Below are 17,670 nucleotides of genomic sequence, written 5' to 3'. Positions count from 1 at the left end.
GTTAACTAATGAGACTTTATAATTTAAAATATGAATGCTTATACCTTAATAAATGCACAATATTAAAACATGTTAATATCATCAGTAATGTGAAAATGTTAACATAATCACACCTGTAAAATCCACAGTTGTCCAGACTTCTTTTTGACACAGTTAGAAATATGCCTTGATTAAAAAGCATATTGTAAATTAACCACTTCAGAAATATTGAGTTTTGTGAAATATAAATAGGTACTTTTTGATTCATCAAGTTTTTGTAACAAGAACCAAAGGGAAACTTTAGTAGTGGTTTACTGGCTTTATTTTTCATATCAACATTTTATTTAACTGTAATTTTAGCTGGAGAGGTTAGTGATTTTTTTCTTTTTTTCCAATTGTGAGTTTTAAAAGTGGATGAAGGTAGGAAGAGTAGCTGGGAGAAGTAAGTATTCTGTGTAAATATTGGAACTTTGTTCTGTTAGCAGCAGGCAGAAGACTTTTTCTTCCAAAAGTTAGATTACCCTCCAGTGATTGCAGTGATCATTGTCTATGGGGAGAGGGGTGCATATTAGCCCCTTTCACTTCCTTCCGCTTGACATCTTTGTGGTGATTGGTGAGGAAACAGGAATGGAATAAGGGGGTAGAAAGCACATCTTGGGCTTTGGAGCCGCATTGGTCTGGTGTTGGGTGCCACCTATATTATCCTTCTTGCTTAAGTAAATTCTAAGCCTTGGTTTCCTCATCAGTAAAATGGAGGTGGTAGTAGTAGAACTTGGATTATAGGATCTTAGCACGAGGTCTGGTATATTGTAGGTGCTCAATAAATGGTAGCTGTGATGATGCTACACTATTTATTGGTCAGTTAATCTTTTCACTGAGCTTTCAGTCCCTTAGTAACAATAGAGACCAAGTCAGGTAAAAGTGGGGGAGGGTCAGTTTAGACTGTCTGTCAGAAAACTGTCCTTGGGAATGTGAGCTTGATTCTTTTTGGGAGATGACTGCAAGAGGAAACATCAAGAAGAAGAAATGTAAACACAAGAGGAGGAAAGGGCTGTTTCACACACAGTCTAGTTAAGGGAAGGGAGTAAAGAGCAGCCCTTTTTCAGGACTGATCTACTTGAACATGGCATGGACCTGGAAGAGGTCCTGCCGTCTGTGCTCTGGACTGGTAAGACTGCCCTGGATGTTACAGGGTAGTAAGCTGAGCCAGCAGGAGGAACCACAGCACCCGTTAGTGAGAGTGACAGAGGGACTCAGGCAGCTTCCTATGTCAGACAGCCCAGTGACAGAGGTGTGGGTGGAGGGGGTGGGGAAGCTGAGAACATTTATTTCTAAGCATATTAGTGGCAGCCCCAGCGATGCACCCACTCCCCACCGAGCTAGGGAGACTTTCAGGGAGTGATCTAAAAAGTAGGAATTTCCTTTTGAGAAGTGCTGATAAATGAGCTTCTAATGGACTTATGGACTGAGCATATCTTGAAAAGAGAAATACAGTAGACCACTTCATATAGAAAACCTGTATCAGAGAAATGGATCTATTACATTTTGAAAAATATTATTCATTCAAGGTAGTGTTTGTATTACACCTATCAGGAAAACATCACTTTAGGTCTCTTCTTTGAGTAAACCACCAAAAGATGTGCTTGGAGGGATTGTTAACGTTTACCTTGGCTTTCAAATTAGCTCTTTTTTGTTGTTGTTGTTGAATTCATAAAAGCTTCTGGTTTTAAATAAAACATTACCCTGTAAATATCCAATTAGAGTGTTCATAGTTCATTAGTGATTCATAGTTTCTAAATATTAGCAGAATTGTTGGCAGTATTCATTATATCTGAAACAAAAACACTGTCCTAAAGGTTAAATGAACAATTAATAATTGCACCAAACCAGTATATACTTGAGGCATCTTATTTGGTGGGTTTCAAAGAATACAAAGAAGGGCAAGTCACTTTCATATCCTCAAAGAATTAAATATTAGCTGTATAACCAAGCAATTGTGGTAGATAGTAGAGTGCCTGGCTATTAACTGGGTACTATACGAGGTGTGTTAAAAAGGTAATTCAATTTCTGGGTTGTGGTAAGCTCTCTCCCTCATAGAACTCAGACTTATGCACACTGAACAACATCTAGCTTTGGAAAGTAGTAGATGGTAAATACTACATGAAAAATATAACAGGAGGGTGCTGGGAGAAAGAGAAGGGTGAGATTGCTAAGATTTATAATGATCAATGAAAGCTTCAAGGAGGTCCAATTTGGGCTTGAAGGTTTGGGATTTGAAGTATAATGGAGGGGCCTATTTGAGGTGAGGAGTGAGTAACAGAATAATTCATAGTCTAGTCTACTGAAAGCAGACTGTTGATATTTAAGGCTAAGACTAGATTGTTTGTGTGTGTATGGGGGGGTGTCCTTGAAAGCCAGGTAGTAAGGAATTAAGGTTCTTATTATATGATAGTGTTTTGAACACTTTAGCTGCCCAGAGAGATACAGGCAGAGTTCAGTTATGATAGTAGTCTAGTTGAGAGGAGAGGAGGGAGGCAAAAAAGGTAAAAAAAACAAATTAAATTCTGAGCGCCATGGTGGAGGCTTGTATTCCGATGGGTGATGCAGCAAAAGAGGGAGGGGGAAGCTCTCCTTGGGGGTGACTCAAGCTGAGCTTGGAAGAAGGTGTGTGTGTGTGTGTGTTTGTTTTATTTAATTTATTTATTTGAGAGAAAGTGAGAGAGAGAGTATGGGAGGAGAGAAGGTCAGAGGGAGAAGCAGACTCCCCATGGAACTGGGAGTTGGATGCGGGACTCGATCTCGGGACTCTGGGATCATGACCTGAGCTGAAGGCAGTTGATTAACCAACTGAGCCACCTAGGAGCCCGGAATGTGTGTTTTTATTGAGTAGACAAAATTGAGGGCATGTAAAGCCAAGAAATAGGGGATGGAAAATAGTGGAGGTGTGAAGTAGCAAGGGCACCGGAAAGAACTTCAAGTGATTTGTTAAAGCCAAAGAGCAAGTTTGATAGGGACATCAGAAAAGTTGCCAAGACTGCAGCAGGCCTGTGTGCCCTTCAGAGAAGTTTGGCTTCTGTCCTTCAGGTTACAGTCAGCCATTGAAGGTCCAGGGCTTTGTCATGATCCACTGCAGTTTGCAGAGATGACTCTTAGCACACTGTAGAAGGTAGTTTGGAAGAGAGTGGGGAGCACACCTGTAATGGTCATTTTACACCTAAGTGGCTTAAAGGGCGAGTTGCATCAAGGGGACACACTTAGTGCCTTATGGTCATGGGTCCAGTTTAAAGAATTTTTGTTATATGTGTAATGTATGCAGAAAATCTTTCTGATGATTAGCCTTGAGAAGTTTCAGAAATATCCCTTTAGAAGATGACTTTATAGTAAGAAGAAGATAGCTGTGTGATTTTCTCACAGAGCTATTGTGTGGACTAACTGAAAGACCATGTCTAATATATTTTATCCTTATATGTATGTTTATACTTATGTGTATATTTATAATTTATATATAGATTTATATTTTCTTTGAATATATGATTGAACCTCAGATTAATAAGCTTTAACTTTGATGCCAATTTTCAGAAAAGTGAATCTCAATGTATATCCCCATCTGTGTCCAACCATTTGTGGGCTAGCATATATCCATCACATGTATGCAAGCATGTATGTGTGTACATACGTGTGTGTGTGTGTGTGTGTGTGTGTGTATGACATGGGACATGACCATCTTATCTGGGGCATATATAGATTTTTTTCCCTTTTCTGGGTATATTTGGTGATGTAAACTGGGATTAAAAACAGGTAAGAAGTGGCCAGTGTATAAATAAATTGGATGATTGTTACTGAGTTACTAAAATTTTATCTTCCCAATTCAGTTGGAATAATTTCATTAACAGTGCCTTAGGGAACAGGATATATGGTTGAATTTTCTTTTAGAAAATTGCTTAGTTATATTGGATCCAATTAAGTTTTGCATGTGTTATCAATGGCATTAAATGCAACTAAGTGTGGTGTTAAGTAAAATGAGAAATATTATTTTAGTAAAAATTAACTTGTACTTAATATATACTGAGCTAGTAAACAGCAAATGTAGGTCTTAACAATAACATCATTTTTACTTAAAACATGAAATGATCACTTTATTTTTAATATCCTTAAATTTCCTCATTAAACTGCTTATAATATTTATTATTTATGTAATAAATTGGGAGTTTTTTGTTTTGTTTTGTTTTTATAATTTATTTATTTATTTATTTTAAGAGAGTGAGTGAGCAGGAAGGGTGGGGCAAAGGGAGAGGGATCCCTGAGAAAGAATCTTTTTTTTTTTTTTTTTTTTAAAGATTTTATTTATTTGACAGAGATCACAAGTAGGCAGAGAGGCAGGCAGAGAGAGAGGAGGAAAGGCTCCCTGGCTCAATCCCAGGACCCTGGGATCATGACCTGAGCTGAAGCAGAGGCTTTAACCCACTGACCCACCCAGGCACCCCACTCCCTGAAAGAATCTTAAGTGGGCTCCATGCAGAGCCACCCAGGCAGCCTGTGAGATGATTGTTTTAAAATTTGTTAGTAAGTTCACAGTGGATAAGTTCAAGTTTTTCACTTTTGAAAATACTGGGAACTAGAAATGAGTATTTTTGTTCAAGGGTGAAAATTTTTTTTCTATAATCAAGATTTTAAAAGTCATAAAATCATAAAAATCAATAAACTGTTTTTTTATTGCTGTAATTTTTTATTTAAAATCTGTTTGAGAGGTGCCTGGGTGGTTCTGTCGGTTAAGCTTCTGACTCTTGATTTCATCTTAGGTGTGCCAGGCTCTGCCCGGTTGAGAGTCTGCTTGAGGATTTTCTCCTTCTCCCTCTGCCCCTTCCCCGGCTTGTGCTCGCTCTCTCTCTCTCTCTCTGTCTCTAATGTAAATAAATAAATCTTAAAAAAAAAAATCTGTTTGGAAAGTATAATGTTCTTAGAACGGTTTGGTGGAAATATGAATATTGCCATAATAATTTTGCGTTCTGTCCTGCTTGTCAATAAAAATATTTTAAAAGGTTTAAAAGAAAGCGCAACTACTTTGGTTTTCTTAAAAACAGGCCAAACTTCTGGAATGCTGTGAGTGTTGGCAAAGAGGTTCTAGTCTCCCTGCTGTGGCTAGCTGCCTCCCTTGTCCAAGTTGTTTACTAGTCTTGGGCCTTTGTTTCCTAATGAGTAAAAATGTGGTTGGGATGCTGAGGTTGGACAGTGAAATAGGTGGTTTACAGTTTATTTTTCTTCTGTCTAGTGTCCCAGGTATATGACTCTGTGATTGGTTTTCTAATCTCCATTCATTTCGTCCAAGTGGAATTTGGCTTTTTTTTTTTTTTTAAATGATGTTATCTAAGGATACTAGCTGAGCAGTTATAAACCTAAAATTTTTATTTATGTTTAAAATTTTAGGTATGCAATACCCCCGGAACATGGAAAACGACTTGAAAGACTAGCTCAAGGTAAACTTGCTTTCTGTGTTTCTCATCTGGATAGATACTTTGTTATTGTGGTATTTTTACGGTATAGGATGTTACCGTTAGTTTTACTCTTTCCAAGTTAATGAGTTTTTAATGTTTTCCTAATTGAACAATTAATTTTTTTTCACATTGCCATGTGACTATTTTTCCCTGTTGTATAATCTTCATGATTATTTTAATTGGCTGCTTAGTATTTCATCAAGTGATGCACTTAACCTATTTTGATTATTTCCAATTTTTTCTCTTTTATGTAACATATATATGTGTATGTACATATATATAAAACATTTTCTTAACATTATTTTGCTAATAATATTTTTCTTTCTTTTAAGTTATACTCTTGAGATAAATTCCAAAGAGTACTGATGCTGCATCTCAGGGTGCAGGTATTTTAGGCATACCCTTTGTGTTGTCCTATTATTTCACTGAGGTTGTGTTGTATCTCCTTCTGACTCCTGGTTTGGCCCCCTGGGTTTGGGATTGCTATTATGGAAGTATTAAGATGACTGTTCCCAGATAACCAGATAAGCATGAGCATGTATGCCTTCTTAGACAGGCAAATTTAAACATACCTTAGTGGAACTTGAATTTTTATTTTTTGTGGCTTTGTCTATCTTCATAAGGGCCAGAATGAACAACTCTATTAATGGGTTCATTCTGTATCCACTTGTATCTGCAGAAAGTGCCTTCCTCTTTTCTTTCTTTTTTTTTTCCCTTAAAGATTTTACTTATTTATTTGACAGAGAGAGCGAGCGAGCGAGCATGTGCACACAAGCAGGGGGAGCAGCAGGGAGAAGGAGAAGCAGGCTCCCCACTAAGCAGGGATCCCAGTGTGGGGGCATAATCCCAGGACCCTGGGTTCATGACTTGAGCCGAAGGCAGATACTTAATCCACTGAGCTACCCAGGTGCCCCTCTTTTCTGTCTTTAAGACACTGAAGAAAACCTTGCCATACCCGTTTATATAAGGGAGGAGAATCTGATTCACCCCCTGCCAACGTCATCTGTTTTGCTAGTCACCTTTACCAAGGAAGAGGTAGGCTGGTAGTGACTTATTTCTAGAGGAAGTTGGAGTTGCATTTGAGTGTAAGATGTTTTGCTTTTTATCCAGGATCAAATCCTCAGTGACCATTGTCCTTTTAGTCAGGTTCTTATCTGTTTTATTGGTGTGTTTAGTTTGCCTTTTAGTGGGAAAGGATTTTTGTTCCTGTCTTACATATGCTTTCATTTAATAATGAAATGGGGACACTGAAAGACCCCTTTTATTGACTTGACAGTTCTGAACAGAAATTGTTAATGCTATCTAAAAGTTACTTTCCCCCAAATTATAGAAGAGTATTAGAAGGAACACTTATATTATCACATTTGTCAGAAGCATTATTATAATTTTGGCAGGCTAATAACTATAAAGCCTTAGTGTTTTTATAATGTAATACATTGTAGTAATAATAGCAATGTAATTGTAATCTTGAACTTTGTTAGGGACTATTTTCATGAATATTAAGGTGGATGAACCCTGGTTCTGAAGAATAGATTAGAGTGTGGCTGAGAAAATGATTACCATAATCCTTAAATACACAGGCAGTGAACTTTGTGCTAAACCTCTATGCTGAACTATACTCTTCTCTATAATAATTATTCCACCATTTTCTATCTGCCTCACCACCAGAGACCTGGAGCCAATGTAAACTTTACAGTATGGAGTCACACACTAAAATTTCTAATATAAATTGTCTGCAAAAGCTTTGACATAAACTATCTGAAAATGACATTCTAGGAAAATGGGTACCATTTGTTTAATCAGTAAGAGGTTAATAAACTTGAAGGATGTACAAGAACTTTGAATCAATTGCACATTTACTCAAACCTGTTTTGCAGGATTATTTTGAGAAATGACACAGGGAAAAGACCCAATGAGACAGTAGAGGATTCCCATCCTAACTGAACATATGCCAGCCAAATTAATTACATTCTGCTAAATAATTAAAATGATAAAATAATGCAGTAAGTATGATGGAACATTATAGGATGTCTAGGTCAAGGCAGCACTTGATACAGAAAATGAAAAGCAGCCAAGGATATTTTCCATTATCTTGTCTGCACATCATAATTATCACACTTGCCTTTTATGCATGAATGCTTTCATCTTTGGTTTCTATTGAAATCTTGATTGACTGTGGCACCTACAAATATTTTATCTCAAAGACATTAAGCCTGCATCTAATAAAGCCAGGAGTTTGATTTTGCCCTTCAGCTGCTTTCTCATTTATATAGGGTTTTTTTTTTCCAATATTGTGTAGATGTAAGTGTAATAAAAAATACTCAAGTGAATTGTTGCAATTTTTATACTTGTTATGTTTGCCTATAATGCTATTACATTCTTTCTAATTTTTGGTTTGATACAATTGAATGGAAAGTATAGGGGAGAATAGAGGTATAATATTAAATCATGAATGACAGTTTTGAACATTTTCACTTTTAAGAATGTCTAAATCTCATCTGTTTTAGAAATAAGACAATATCTTTGCTGTTCTATTGAGTTAAGCAAAGTATGGATTGAAGTAAATTGGGAATGACTAAATTTTTTTACAAAGGGCTGTATTCCATTAGTCTTTTATTATGGATAAAATGCCAGCCAATATTAAAAAAATTGAAGATGATTTACTGTGGTCAAAATTTTGGTTACTGGGAAAAGAAAATATGAGTTAGGGCTTTGTGCAACTGAGTTTGGAAGTGTGAATGATCAGTAGGAATCTTGTTTCAGATCGCAGTAAGGAAAGTGAATTCTTGTACTTACAGAACAGGTATTTTATTTTATTTTATTTTATTTTATTATTTTATTTTTTTCCATTAACATATGATGTGTTATTTGCCCCAGGGGTACAGGTCTGTGAATCATCGGGGTTACACATTTCACAGCACTCACCATAGCACATACCCTCCCCAATGTCCATAACCCAGGCATCCTATCCCTACCCCCCAACCCCAGCAACCTTCAGTTTGTTTCCTGAGATTAAGAGTCTTTTATGGTTTGTCTCCCTCCTGGTCCCATCTTGTTTCATTTTTTCCCTCCCTACCCTCCACAACCCCCTGCCCTGCCTCACAAATTCCTCATATCAGAGAGATCATATGATAAGTGTCTTTCTCTAACTGACTTATTTTGCTTAACATGATACCCTCTAGTTCCATCCATGTCGTTGCAAATGGCAAGATTTTGTTTCTTTTGATGGCTGCATTCCATTGTATATATACGCACATCTTTATCCATTCTTCTGTTGATGGACATCTAGGTTCTTTCCATAGTTTGGCTATTGTGGACATTGCTGCTATAAACATTGGGGTACATGTGCCCCTTCTGATCACTACATTTGTATCTTTGGGGTAAATACCCAGTAGCGCAATTGCTGGGTCAGAGGGTAGCTCTATTTTCAACTTTCTGAGGAACCTCCATACTGTTTTCCAAAGTGGCTGCACCAGCTTGCATTCCCACCAACAGTGTAGGAGGGCTCCCCTTTCTCTGCATTTATCATTTCCTAACCTGTTAATTTTAGCCATTCCGACTGGTGTGAGATGGTATCTCACTCTGGTGTTTTTTTTTGTTTTTTGTTTTTTTTGCCTTCAATTTACCACTCAAAATTTTTATTCCATCTGCCTTCAATTTGCTTTAAAGGTCAAAAATTATACAATGTATGAAAATATATATTTTTTAAATTTTTTAAATTTATTTTCATTGTAACAGTATTCATTGTTTTTGCATCACACCCAGTGCTCCATGCAATCCGTGCCCTCTCCAATACCCACCACCTGGTTCCCCCAACCTCCCACCCCCCCGCCCCTTCAAAACCCTCAGATTGTTTTTCAGAGTCCATAGTCTCTCATGGTTCACCTCCCCTTCCAATTTGATTTGTATTTCCCTGATGCTGAGTGATGTTGAGCACTTTTTCATCTATCTCTTGGCCATTTGGATGTCTTCTTCTTAGCAGGTATTTTAGTTGTGACTTATTTTAAAACAACATTCAGGAAGGGAGGAACAGAAGAGTCATTATTATGAAGGATTAATTTTTTTTTAATAGTTTTGGGGTATGTGTGTTTTAATGACTAGTAGTCTTGAATTTAAGCCTGTGAAACAGAGAGTCTTAGCCCAATTTGTAGGGATCCCTTTTCTAGAAGGTGATCAAGTATCTGTGGGAGGGATGTAGGCAGTCTGTGGACTTTATGAAATTATACTTGAAATTGGTCACATGTGTGTATTTCTGGGAAGCAATTTTCAGATCCCTTCAGAGGGTTTGACCTAATAGAGATTGTGAACCTGCTGTCAAGAGACTAGAAGAGCAACAATAAATAACAAGTCATGTTAATTTTATGAAATGATTCTAACTTGACCCATTCTCATACCTCGTCTTGGAATTAAGAAAATGTACTTTTATCTGCTCTCCAAATGATAAATACTTTATTCCCTTAAACATTCATTTAGCTGATGGTCTGTAACTATTATATTAAAATGCCTGGCTGTGAAAGGCTAATAAATAAAAATACCCTTGATTATAAATAATCAATTTTAAGGAGTCCCCTAAGCCATAAAAAATGAAGAAATTCAGTGATATATTCTCTGCCTTCGTGCCTAACTCATGCCCTAGGCATGGAGATCAATGTATGGTGTGTCAGGGTATGTTATTTTCATCTTTTTATCAGTTGAGTTGTATTAAGAATGATTCAACAGTCCCTAAGCTTACTTTCGTCATAATTTGATGTCAGATATCATGGTCTGTGTTTAAATATATCTGAATATTTTATTTCTGGCTATGTTCTAGGATTTTAGGCATTGGTCAATAATACATAACATACAGCAAGCTAGTGTAATTCTAATGTAGGGTGAAAGACAATTCTGAGAAGTGACAGCAGAGATTGGGAAGGGAAAATTCATGAAGGGACTATCAGCTAGCAGGGGGGAATTACTATGGAGGGAAATTAAGACTACTTTGATTCTTTGGGTGGAAGCTGAGCCAGGAAGATTGTGAATAGCTTCACCTTGACGTGTTTGAGCCCAAAGTACTTGGCCTGGGGAGTCCTTGATCTATGCCTGTGTGGAAATGAAATGGAAAAAGCTTGACCATTACGTAGTGTACTGTGTTCAGGAGATAAAATAAGGCACTTATTTAGGAGAACCACCATCCTTCTCAAGATTGCGATCAGTGTGCATTTCCTGGTGCTCCTCTGGAGTGCTCCATGGAGCTCTGTCTCTCCTATTACGGATGTTGATGGATCATGGGACACTTGGAGCAGAGTGAAGCCTGTTTTGGTAGATTGTGGACATTTAGAGCTGAGTGAAGCTTGCAATGTGATAATTTTCTACCCATTCCTAAGTAACTAATTGTACAATGAGTGGTAGAACGCACAGAAACATCAGCTATAACTTAAACCTGTGAAGTTGATGTCATACGTAGGGGTGTGGGTAAAAATTGCTGGGTTTCTCCCCACATACTCATTGGTTCTTTTCATTAATAAGGTTGTTAAGAAATTTCATGTGTAAATTCAATATATCTATCTAAAAACATTTCCCACAGAAGCAATCCTTCCATATCCTTTTTCTGTGTTCTTTTCCTTGCCATTTGTTTGTATGCTTGCAATATATTTTTAAGCCTATCAGTTATATGAATATAACAAAAACCATTATAAAAACTGTATCAAAGTATTCTTGGGTAAATTTCAATTATATTTGAATGAAATTTTCTGTTGCTAATGTGGAGATGTATTCTACATGTCTGATTTCTTCATCTTTCCTTATTCCTTTCTTCCCTTCTTCATTTCTTTCCTAAATGACTAATAACTAATATAAGCTTCTCCAAAGTAGTGTTTACAGATCCATAGAAAAAGCTACTAAACTTTGATTTGTAACCTGTTTTCAACACTGCAACTTTGGTGATTTAATAGCAACAACATGTGTTCGTGTTTGTCATATTTGTCATATGAGATTAGGATTTAAAGGGAGTTTTTAGTGGGGCGCCTGGGTGGCTCGGTCAGTTAAGTGTCTGACTCTTGATCTCAGCTCAGGTCTTGATCTCAGGGTTGTGAGTTCAAGCCCTGCCTTGAGGTCCACAATGGGGATGGAGCCTACTTAAAAAAATAAAAAAATAAAAAAATAAAAGGAATTCCTTAGTAACAGCTAATATACTGGAAAATGTAAACCAGTTGACCGTTTGCAAAAATTTTCATCTGAAGGAAAGAACACATATTTTTAGTGTATATCTCCTTTATTTCTAAAACAATTTAAAAATTTAATTATTATTATGGGAGGTCAGATTAATTGAAGTATAATATACTTACAATAAAAGCCACACCCTTTAAATATACAGTTCAGTGAGTTTCGACAAATATGTACTGTGGTGGAACTACCACCATCATCAAAATATAGAACATTTCCAATTCCTCGAAAAGATTTCCTTGTGCCGTTTCTCAGTTAATCCCTCCCCACAGCCTTTGGCAACCACTAAATCTGGTTTTTGTCCCTAGAATGTCATAAAAATAGAATTTTATAGTATGTAAACTTTTGTGTCTTTTTTCACTTAGAATAATGCTTCTCATGTATGATCACTTTTCCATTGTACACAGGACATGCACCTGTATTCACAGGTTGCACCTGGTCCTTGAGAACACTTATGGGTTTCTGCACTTCCCGTGCTATACAACTCCTTGCAGTACTTTATAGTCTTAGCAAAGGTTATTATGGGATACTTTTAAGGCTTCGAGGCTCCTTTGGGATCTCTGGAGTACATGCTTTTTATAATGTTAGCTTTTCACCCTCTTTCATTTTGTTTGTATTGGAATAATGGTTCCAAAGACTATCCTCCTTGCTTACCACTATATGATATCTTAAAAAGTAAACAAAAATATTATCTTTAGTTTGCTAAGGAATTGGCAGCTAGCAGTGTCCTATCTTTGTAGATAGTATAAATGAGGTATAGCCTCTAAAAATCAAGTTATATTTCTATATGAAATTATGTAATGTGTGGGCTCTGCCTCAAAATAATACAGAATGGAGAAAATGGGTGGCAATATAGAAGAAACAAGATGGACCATGAGCTGATGATTGTTGAAGATGGGTGACGTGTATGTACATGGAGGTTTATTATACTCTTTTACTTTATGTTTGACATTTTCTATAATTTAAAAAAAAGAGAACATAGTTCACTTCATGACCAAAATACATAAATAAATAAATAAATAAATAATCAAGTTACAGAAGCAACCTATTAAAAGTTTTTGTTATTGCTCTTCCTTTCTCTTGGTTTCCTCTTGAAATATACAATTAAACTATTTTGCTCCTTGGAGCCTATGCAGGATTGCAGTTTGTTCTAATATGAATATTTATTTAATATTGAATATTTGTGAATATTTACTTAAATGTTTGGAATATTTATTTAAATATTGAATATTCAAAATGAATATTTATTTTTAAAAAACAGATTAAATTTTTATTATTTTGAATATTTATTTAAAATAGGTTCTGTATTCTTACTATTTAACAGTTTAGTGGAAACACAGGTTGTTTTTCCAAACTATTCTTTCAGTTTCCTACCTCCAAATCACATACCATTTCATTGGGAGTTCATTGATTTACCTGTCTCAGAAGCCCTAATGGGTCACTTGTAGGGAAGAGTTGGTATGGAGGGAATAAGTTGTAAAGTGGTGTCCTTACCAGTATCCATTGCTTAGAGTGTAAAAGAAGTGATTATCTTCTCAGTTTGGTCTTTCTAGCCTACAGGGTTTTTACATTGAAGCCCAATTGTGAGTGGTCATTTGGAATCCAGACCTGAGTTTTGATATTTAATTTTGAAACAACAGTGTTAGAGAACAGATGGAAGAATCTACAGGTGAACACAAGGTTAAAAATAAACCTGTATAGTTTAACTCAGGTTGTGCTTGATGATTAGATCTCCTTTTTGAGGGGGATGTTTGTTACTTTGTGACTGGAACGGTTAGGTTTAGGTTAAAGGGCCCAAGGGAGTGATGCGGTTTTAAGGCTTAGTACCCATTAACTTTTCATGCTAGCACCCCAGTCAGTTCTCTAGGTCTCTTGGAATTGCGATTCCCTCTTCTTAGCTAGCAGGCTACAGAGGTAGTGGAGAAGGAAGATTTGTTGAACTAACATGAGGGCTGGAGTCAGTAGGGTAGAAGTGAGTAATAGGGATAAAAAGAATGGTTACTATTTACTGAAATTTACTCTGTGTCAAGTATACCAACAGTTTGTTTTTTAAATCAAGATAAAATTCACATAACACAAACTATTAACCATTTTGAAGTGTACAATTCAGTGACATTTAGTATGTTCTTATTATGCAATCATCACCTCTATCCAGTTCCAAGAGAATTTCATCACCCTAAATGGAAACCTTGTATCTATTAATTGGTCCCTGCCTTTTCTTTCCTGCTTCTCCCTAATCCCTCACAACTGCTAGTGTGCTTTCTGTCTAGGAATTTACTAATCCAGGATATTTTAGTATACATGAAATTAGGCAATATGCGATGTTTTATGTCTGTCTTCTTTTACTTCTCATCTTTTCCACTTTAAAGTATGTATCAGTGGTTCATTCTTTTTTATGGCTGAGTAATATTACATTGTGTGGATATAGCACATTTTGTTCATCCATTTTTCAGTTGATGGACATTTAGGTTGCTTCCACCTTTTAACTATGGATAAGTTTTTTGAGCATTATCTTGTTGGATTCCCATAATGATCCAGTGAGGACAGCTACTATGGAAAACAGTATGGAGTTTCTTCAGAAAATTAAATACATAACTACTGTATGATCTGACAATTCCTCTTCTGGATATATATCAAAGGGGAATTAAATCATTGTCTGGAAGAGATATCTGCACTCTCATGTTCATTGCAGTGTTATTCACAGTAGGCAGGACATAGAAACAACTAAAGTGTCTGTTGACATTTGAATGGGTAAAGCAAATGTGTTATATATGAAGACAATAGAATGTTATTCAGCCATAAGAAGGAAATTCTACCATTTGTAACAACATGGATGAATCTTGAGTACATTTTACTAAGTGAAACAAGTCAGACAGAAAGACAAATACTGTATGATCTCATGTGTAAAATCTAAAAAAACTTGAACATATAGATACAAAGAACAAATTAGTGGTTGCCAGAGGTGGTGGGCAAGGTGGAGAGGAAATGGGTAATGGTGGTCAAAAGGTACAAACTTACAGTTTTAAGAAGGTTAAGTTCTAGGGATGGACTGTATAGTATGGTGGCTATAGTTAAAACTATTGTATATGTGAAGGTTGCCAAGAGAATAGATTTTAAAAGTTCTTATCATACACACAAAAAATTCTAACTGTTTGAGGAGATGGATGTTAACTAAACTTATTATGGTAATCATTTCATAATGTGTACATGAATCAAATTCTTTCTCTGTATACCTTAAACTCAATGTTACATGCCAATTATAGCTCAGTAAAGCTGGAAAAAGACAATCCAGGAAGGAAGATAACTCTATGGATGAGGAAACTGAGGAGCTGAGAGATCACATGATTAGTCAGAGCTACATGAGTGTTGGATTTGGCTTTGGAATCCATGTCTCAGCAAAGCTCAGCAAGTTCTTAACAACTATTATTCTCTCTTGTTTTGCTGGCCATGTGGACAAAGTGAGTGGTTTTAAATGTTTCAGGAGGAGGGGCAAGATGGTGGAGGAGTAGGAGACCCTATTTCAACTGGTCTGCTGAATTGAGCTAGATATCTACCAGAGCACTCTGAACATCCATGAAATCAGCCTGAGATGTAAGATTACACACTTCTGGATCTCTATGGGGGCAGAGGATCACCAGTGGAGAGGTACAAAGGAGTTGGGAGTGTGTGGACAGATATCGGAGGATAAACAGAAGGGGGACGGAGCCACCAGAAGCAACCCACTGGAAAGTAATACCACAATGTTAAAGTGCCCTGAGCTTGGGGACCAGCAATAGCTTGGGGACTGGTGGTTGCGAGACCAGAAGGAACTGATAACAGCACTGTAACAGAACAAAGGGAATTAAGGGACAATTGTTGGTGACCTGGTGGCCACAGGTGCAGACCTATGCCCACAGTTTCAGGACAGCTGCAGCCACTGCCCATCGGTGCAGGCCACAGTCGGCAGTCCCTGGGGCTGGTGGTTGCTGCGGCCACCACAGCCACTTCCACAGCCTCCACCATCGTAGAGGTGAGGGCATATGGCATGGGCTTGAGTCAGTGGTCCCTGGGCCTGGCAGCTGCCATGGCCACCACAGACGCCTCTGCCTCAGATGTGGATGAGAGGACCCGCCGGGGACTTGAGTCAGTGGTTTGGGACTGGCAGCTGCTGGGACCGGGCTTGCCCGGAACAGTATTGCTCATGGTTTTGGTGGCACGGTGGTACAGAGACAAACGGGGCCTCAGGTGACTACTGAGATGGTGGCTGGGGGTGCGTACCACCTGTGGGAGACTGCATTGTTCAACAGAGTTTGCAGAGTGGGGAGTCTGTGTGTTCTGAGAGAGGAGGTGTTCCACTCAGAAAGGAGCAGGCTGTGGCTTCCCTCTGAGGTGGAAGTCTGGGTGCAGCCAGTTTACTTTGCTCTGACCCTCCCTAAAGGCAGGAAAAGCTGCCAGAGAACAAAAACCTCCAGAAAACAAAAGCCGGAAAACCTGTTTCCATGGAGCCCAGCCCTTTGATAGGGAGCAGGGCAACTCCACCCAAGCAGGACTGATGGAAAAACAATGAGGCAGGTCCCTCCCACAGAAGACAAGTGGAAGGCAAAAGAGGACAACCACAACAGGGTTTCCATAAAACTATTAAAACTCCAACATCAGGGGAAGACAATATATTAAGCTGCCAGTATTGCCTTACAGCCTGTATATTTCTTAGATATAACTTTTTTCTCTCTCTTTTTAAATTCATTCTCATGATTATTTTTCTTTATTTTTTTTTACCTACTTACCATTTCAACTAGATATTTAATACAACATATTACATAGTAACTTTATAACTTGAACTTTTTTCATACATACACATTTTTTTCTTTTTCTTTTATATGGATATGGATATAGATATAGATATAGATATATAGATATAAGTGTCAATGTAGTCCTTTTTTCCCTATTCAGTACTATCTCTATATATATACACCAGTTTTAATTTCCCTGTATCCCTGGAAAGTTAAGTCCTCTAACAAAGGTAATAAGACACCCAGGAAGAATTGAAGTACTCTTCCTCTCCCACATCGAGGGATTATAACCACCTTCCCATCATCCCCCCTTTTTATTTTGTGTTTTTTAATTTTCTTCTTCTTTTGCTGCTCTTTGTTTTTGTTTTTGTACTTTATAAATCTTATTCTTGGGGTTCATTTTATTTCTTTTTTTTTTTTTTTCTTTTCCTTTTGTCAGTTTTTTTGTTTGTTCATTTTTGTTTTTGTACTTTATAAATCTTACCCTTGGGGCTCCTTTTGGCTTTTTTTTTTTTTTTTTTTTTTTTTTGGTGGTGACTTCTGATTGCTCTGAAACTTTCCAGGTTGCAACTTGCCTGGATCATGGTTGATATTTTCAGCTATACATCCCCTCAACCACCTCTCACCAGAATGACTGGGAGGAGGAACACCTAACAGAGGGAAAATTCAGACTGTGACCTCTGCCACAGAACTCTTGGATATGGATATAAGCAAGATGTTGGAAATAGAATTCAGGGTAACAGTTATGCAGACAATGGCTAGGTTGGAGAAAACCATTAGTGGCAGCATAGAATCTCTAAGGGCAGAAGTGAGAGCTGATCTGGCAGAACTTAAAAATGCTATCAATGAGATTCAATCAAATCTAAATACTCTAACAACTAAGGCAAATGAGGCAGAAGATCGAATTAGTGATCTCAAAGACAAACTGATAGAAAAGGATTAGGAGGAGGCCTGAAACAGGTTAGAAGCCATGAAACATGAATTAGAGAAATAAATGATGCCAGAAACATTCTAATGCCAGAATTACTGGGATGCCTGAGAGGGTGGAGATAGAAGACTAGAAGATATAGTTGAGCAAATCCTAGCTGAGAATTTCCCTAATCTGGAGAATGGAACAACTGTTTGTGTCCTAGAGGCAGAGAGGACACTCACCCAAGATCAACGAGGGTAGAGAGACCTACTGGCATGTGATTGTGAAATTCATGAATCATAAAATCAGAGAAAATATC

The 17,670-nt window shown here is 37.3% G+C and overlaps 1 protein-coding gene across 7 annotated transcripts in view; it reads left to right on the top strand.

Annotated features, from left to right (window-relative positions):
• The window catches only part of KDM4C (lysine demethylase 4C), a 391,065-nt gene that overhangs the window by 8,658 nt on the left and 364,737 nt on the right, over positions 1-17,670 (top strand). For all 7 annotated transcript variants that reach the window (XR_004381223.1, XM_032845562.1, XM_032845566.1 and 4 more), the window contains exon 2: positions 5,404-5,453. Coding sequence is in view for 6 of the 7 variants with exons in the window: in XM_032845562.1 (XP_032701453.1) it covers positions 5,404-5,453 (50 nt within the window). In the remaining variant the exon portion in view is untranslated. The remainder of the gene's footprint in view (positions 1-5,403; positions 5,454-17,670) is intronic.

The sequence above is a fragment of the Lontra canadensis genome, unplaced genomic scaffold (genome assembly GCF_010015895.1).
Source record: "Lontra canadensis isolate GAN:19392208 unplaced genomic scaffold, GSC_riverotter_1.0 scaffold165, whole genome shotgun sequence".
Classification (NCBI taxonomy): domain Eukaryota; kingdom Metazoa; phylum Chordata; class Mammalia; order Carnivora; family Mustelidae; genus Lontra; species Lontra canadensis.
Note: the sequence above shows the minus strand (reverse complement) of the source record. Positions and strands in the feature narration are given on the sequence as shown.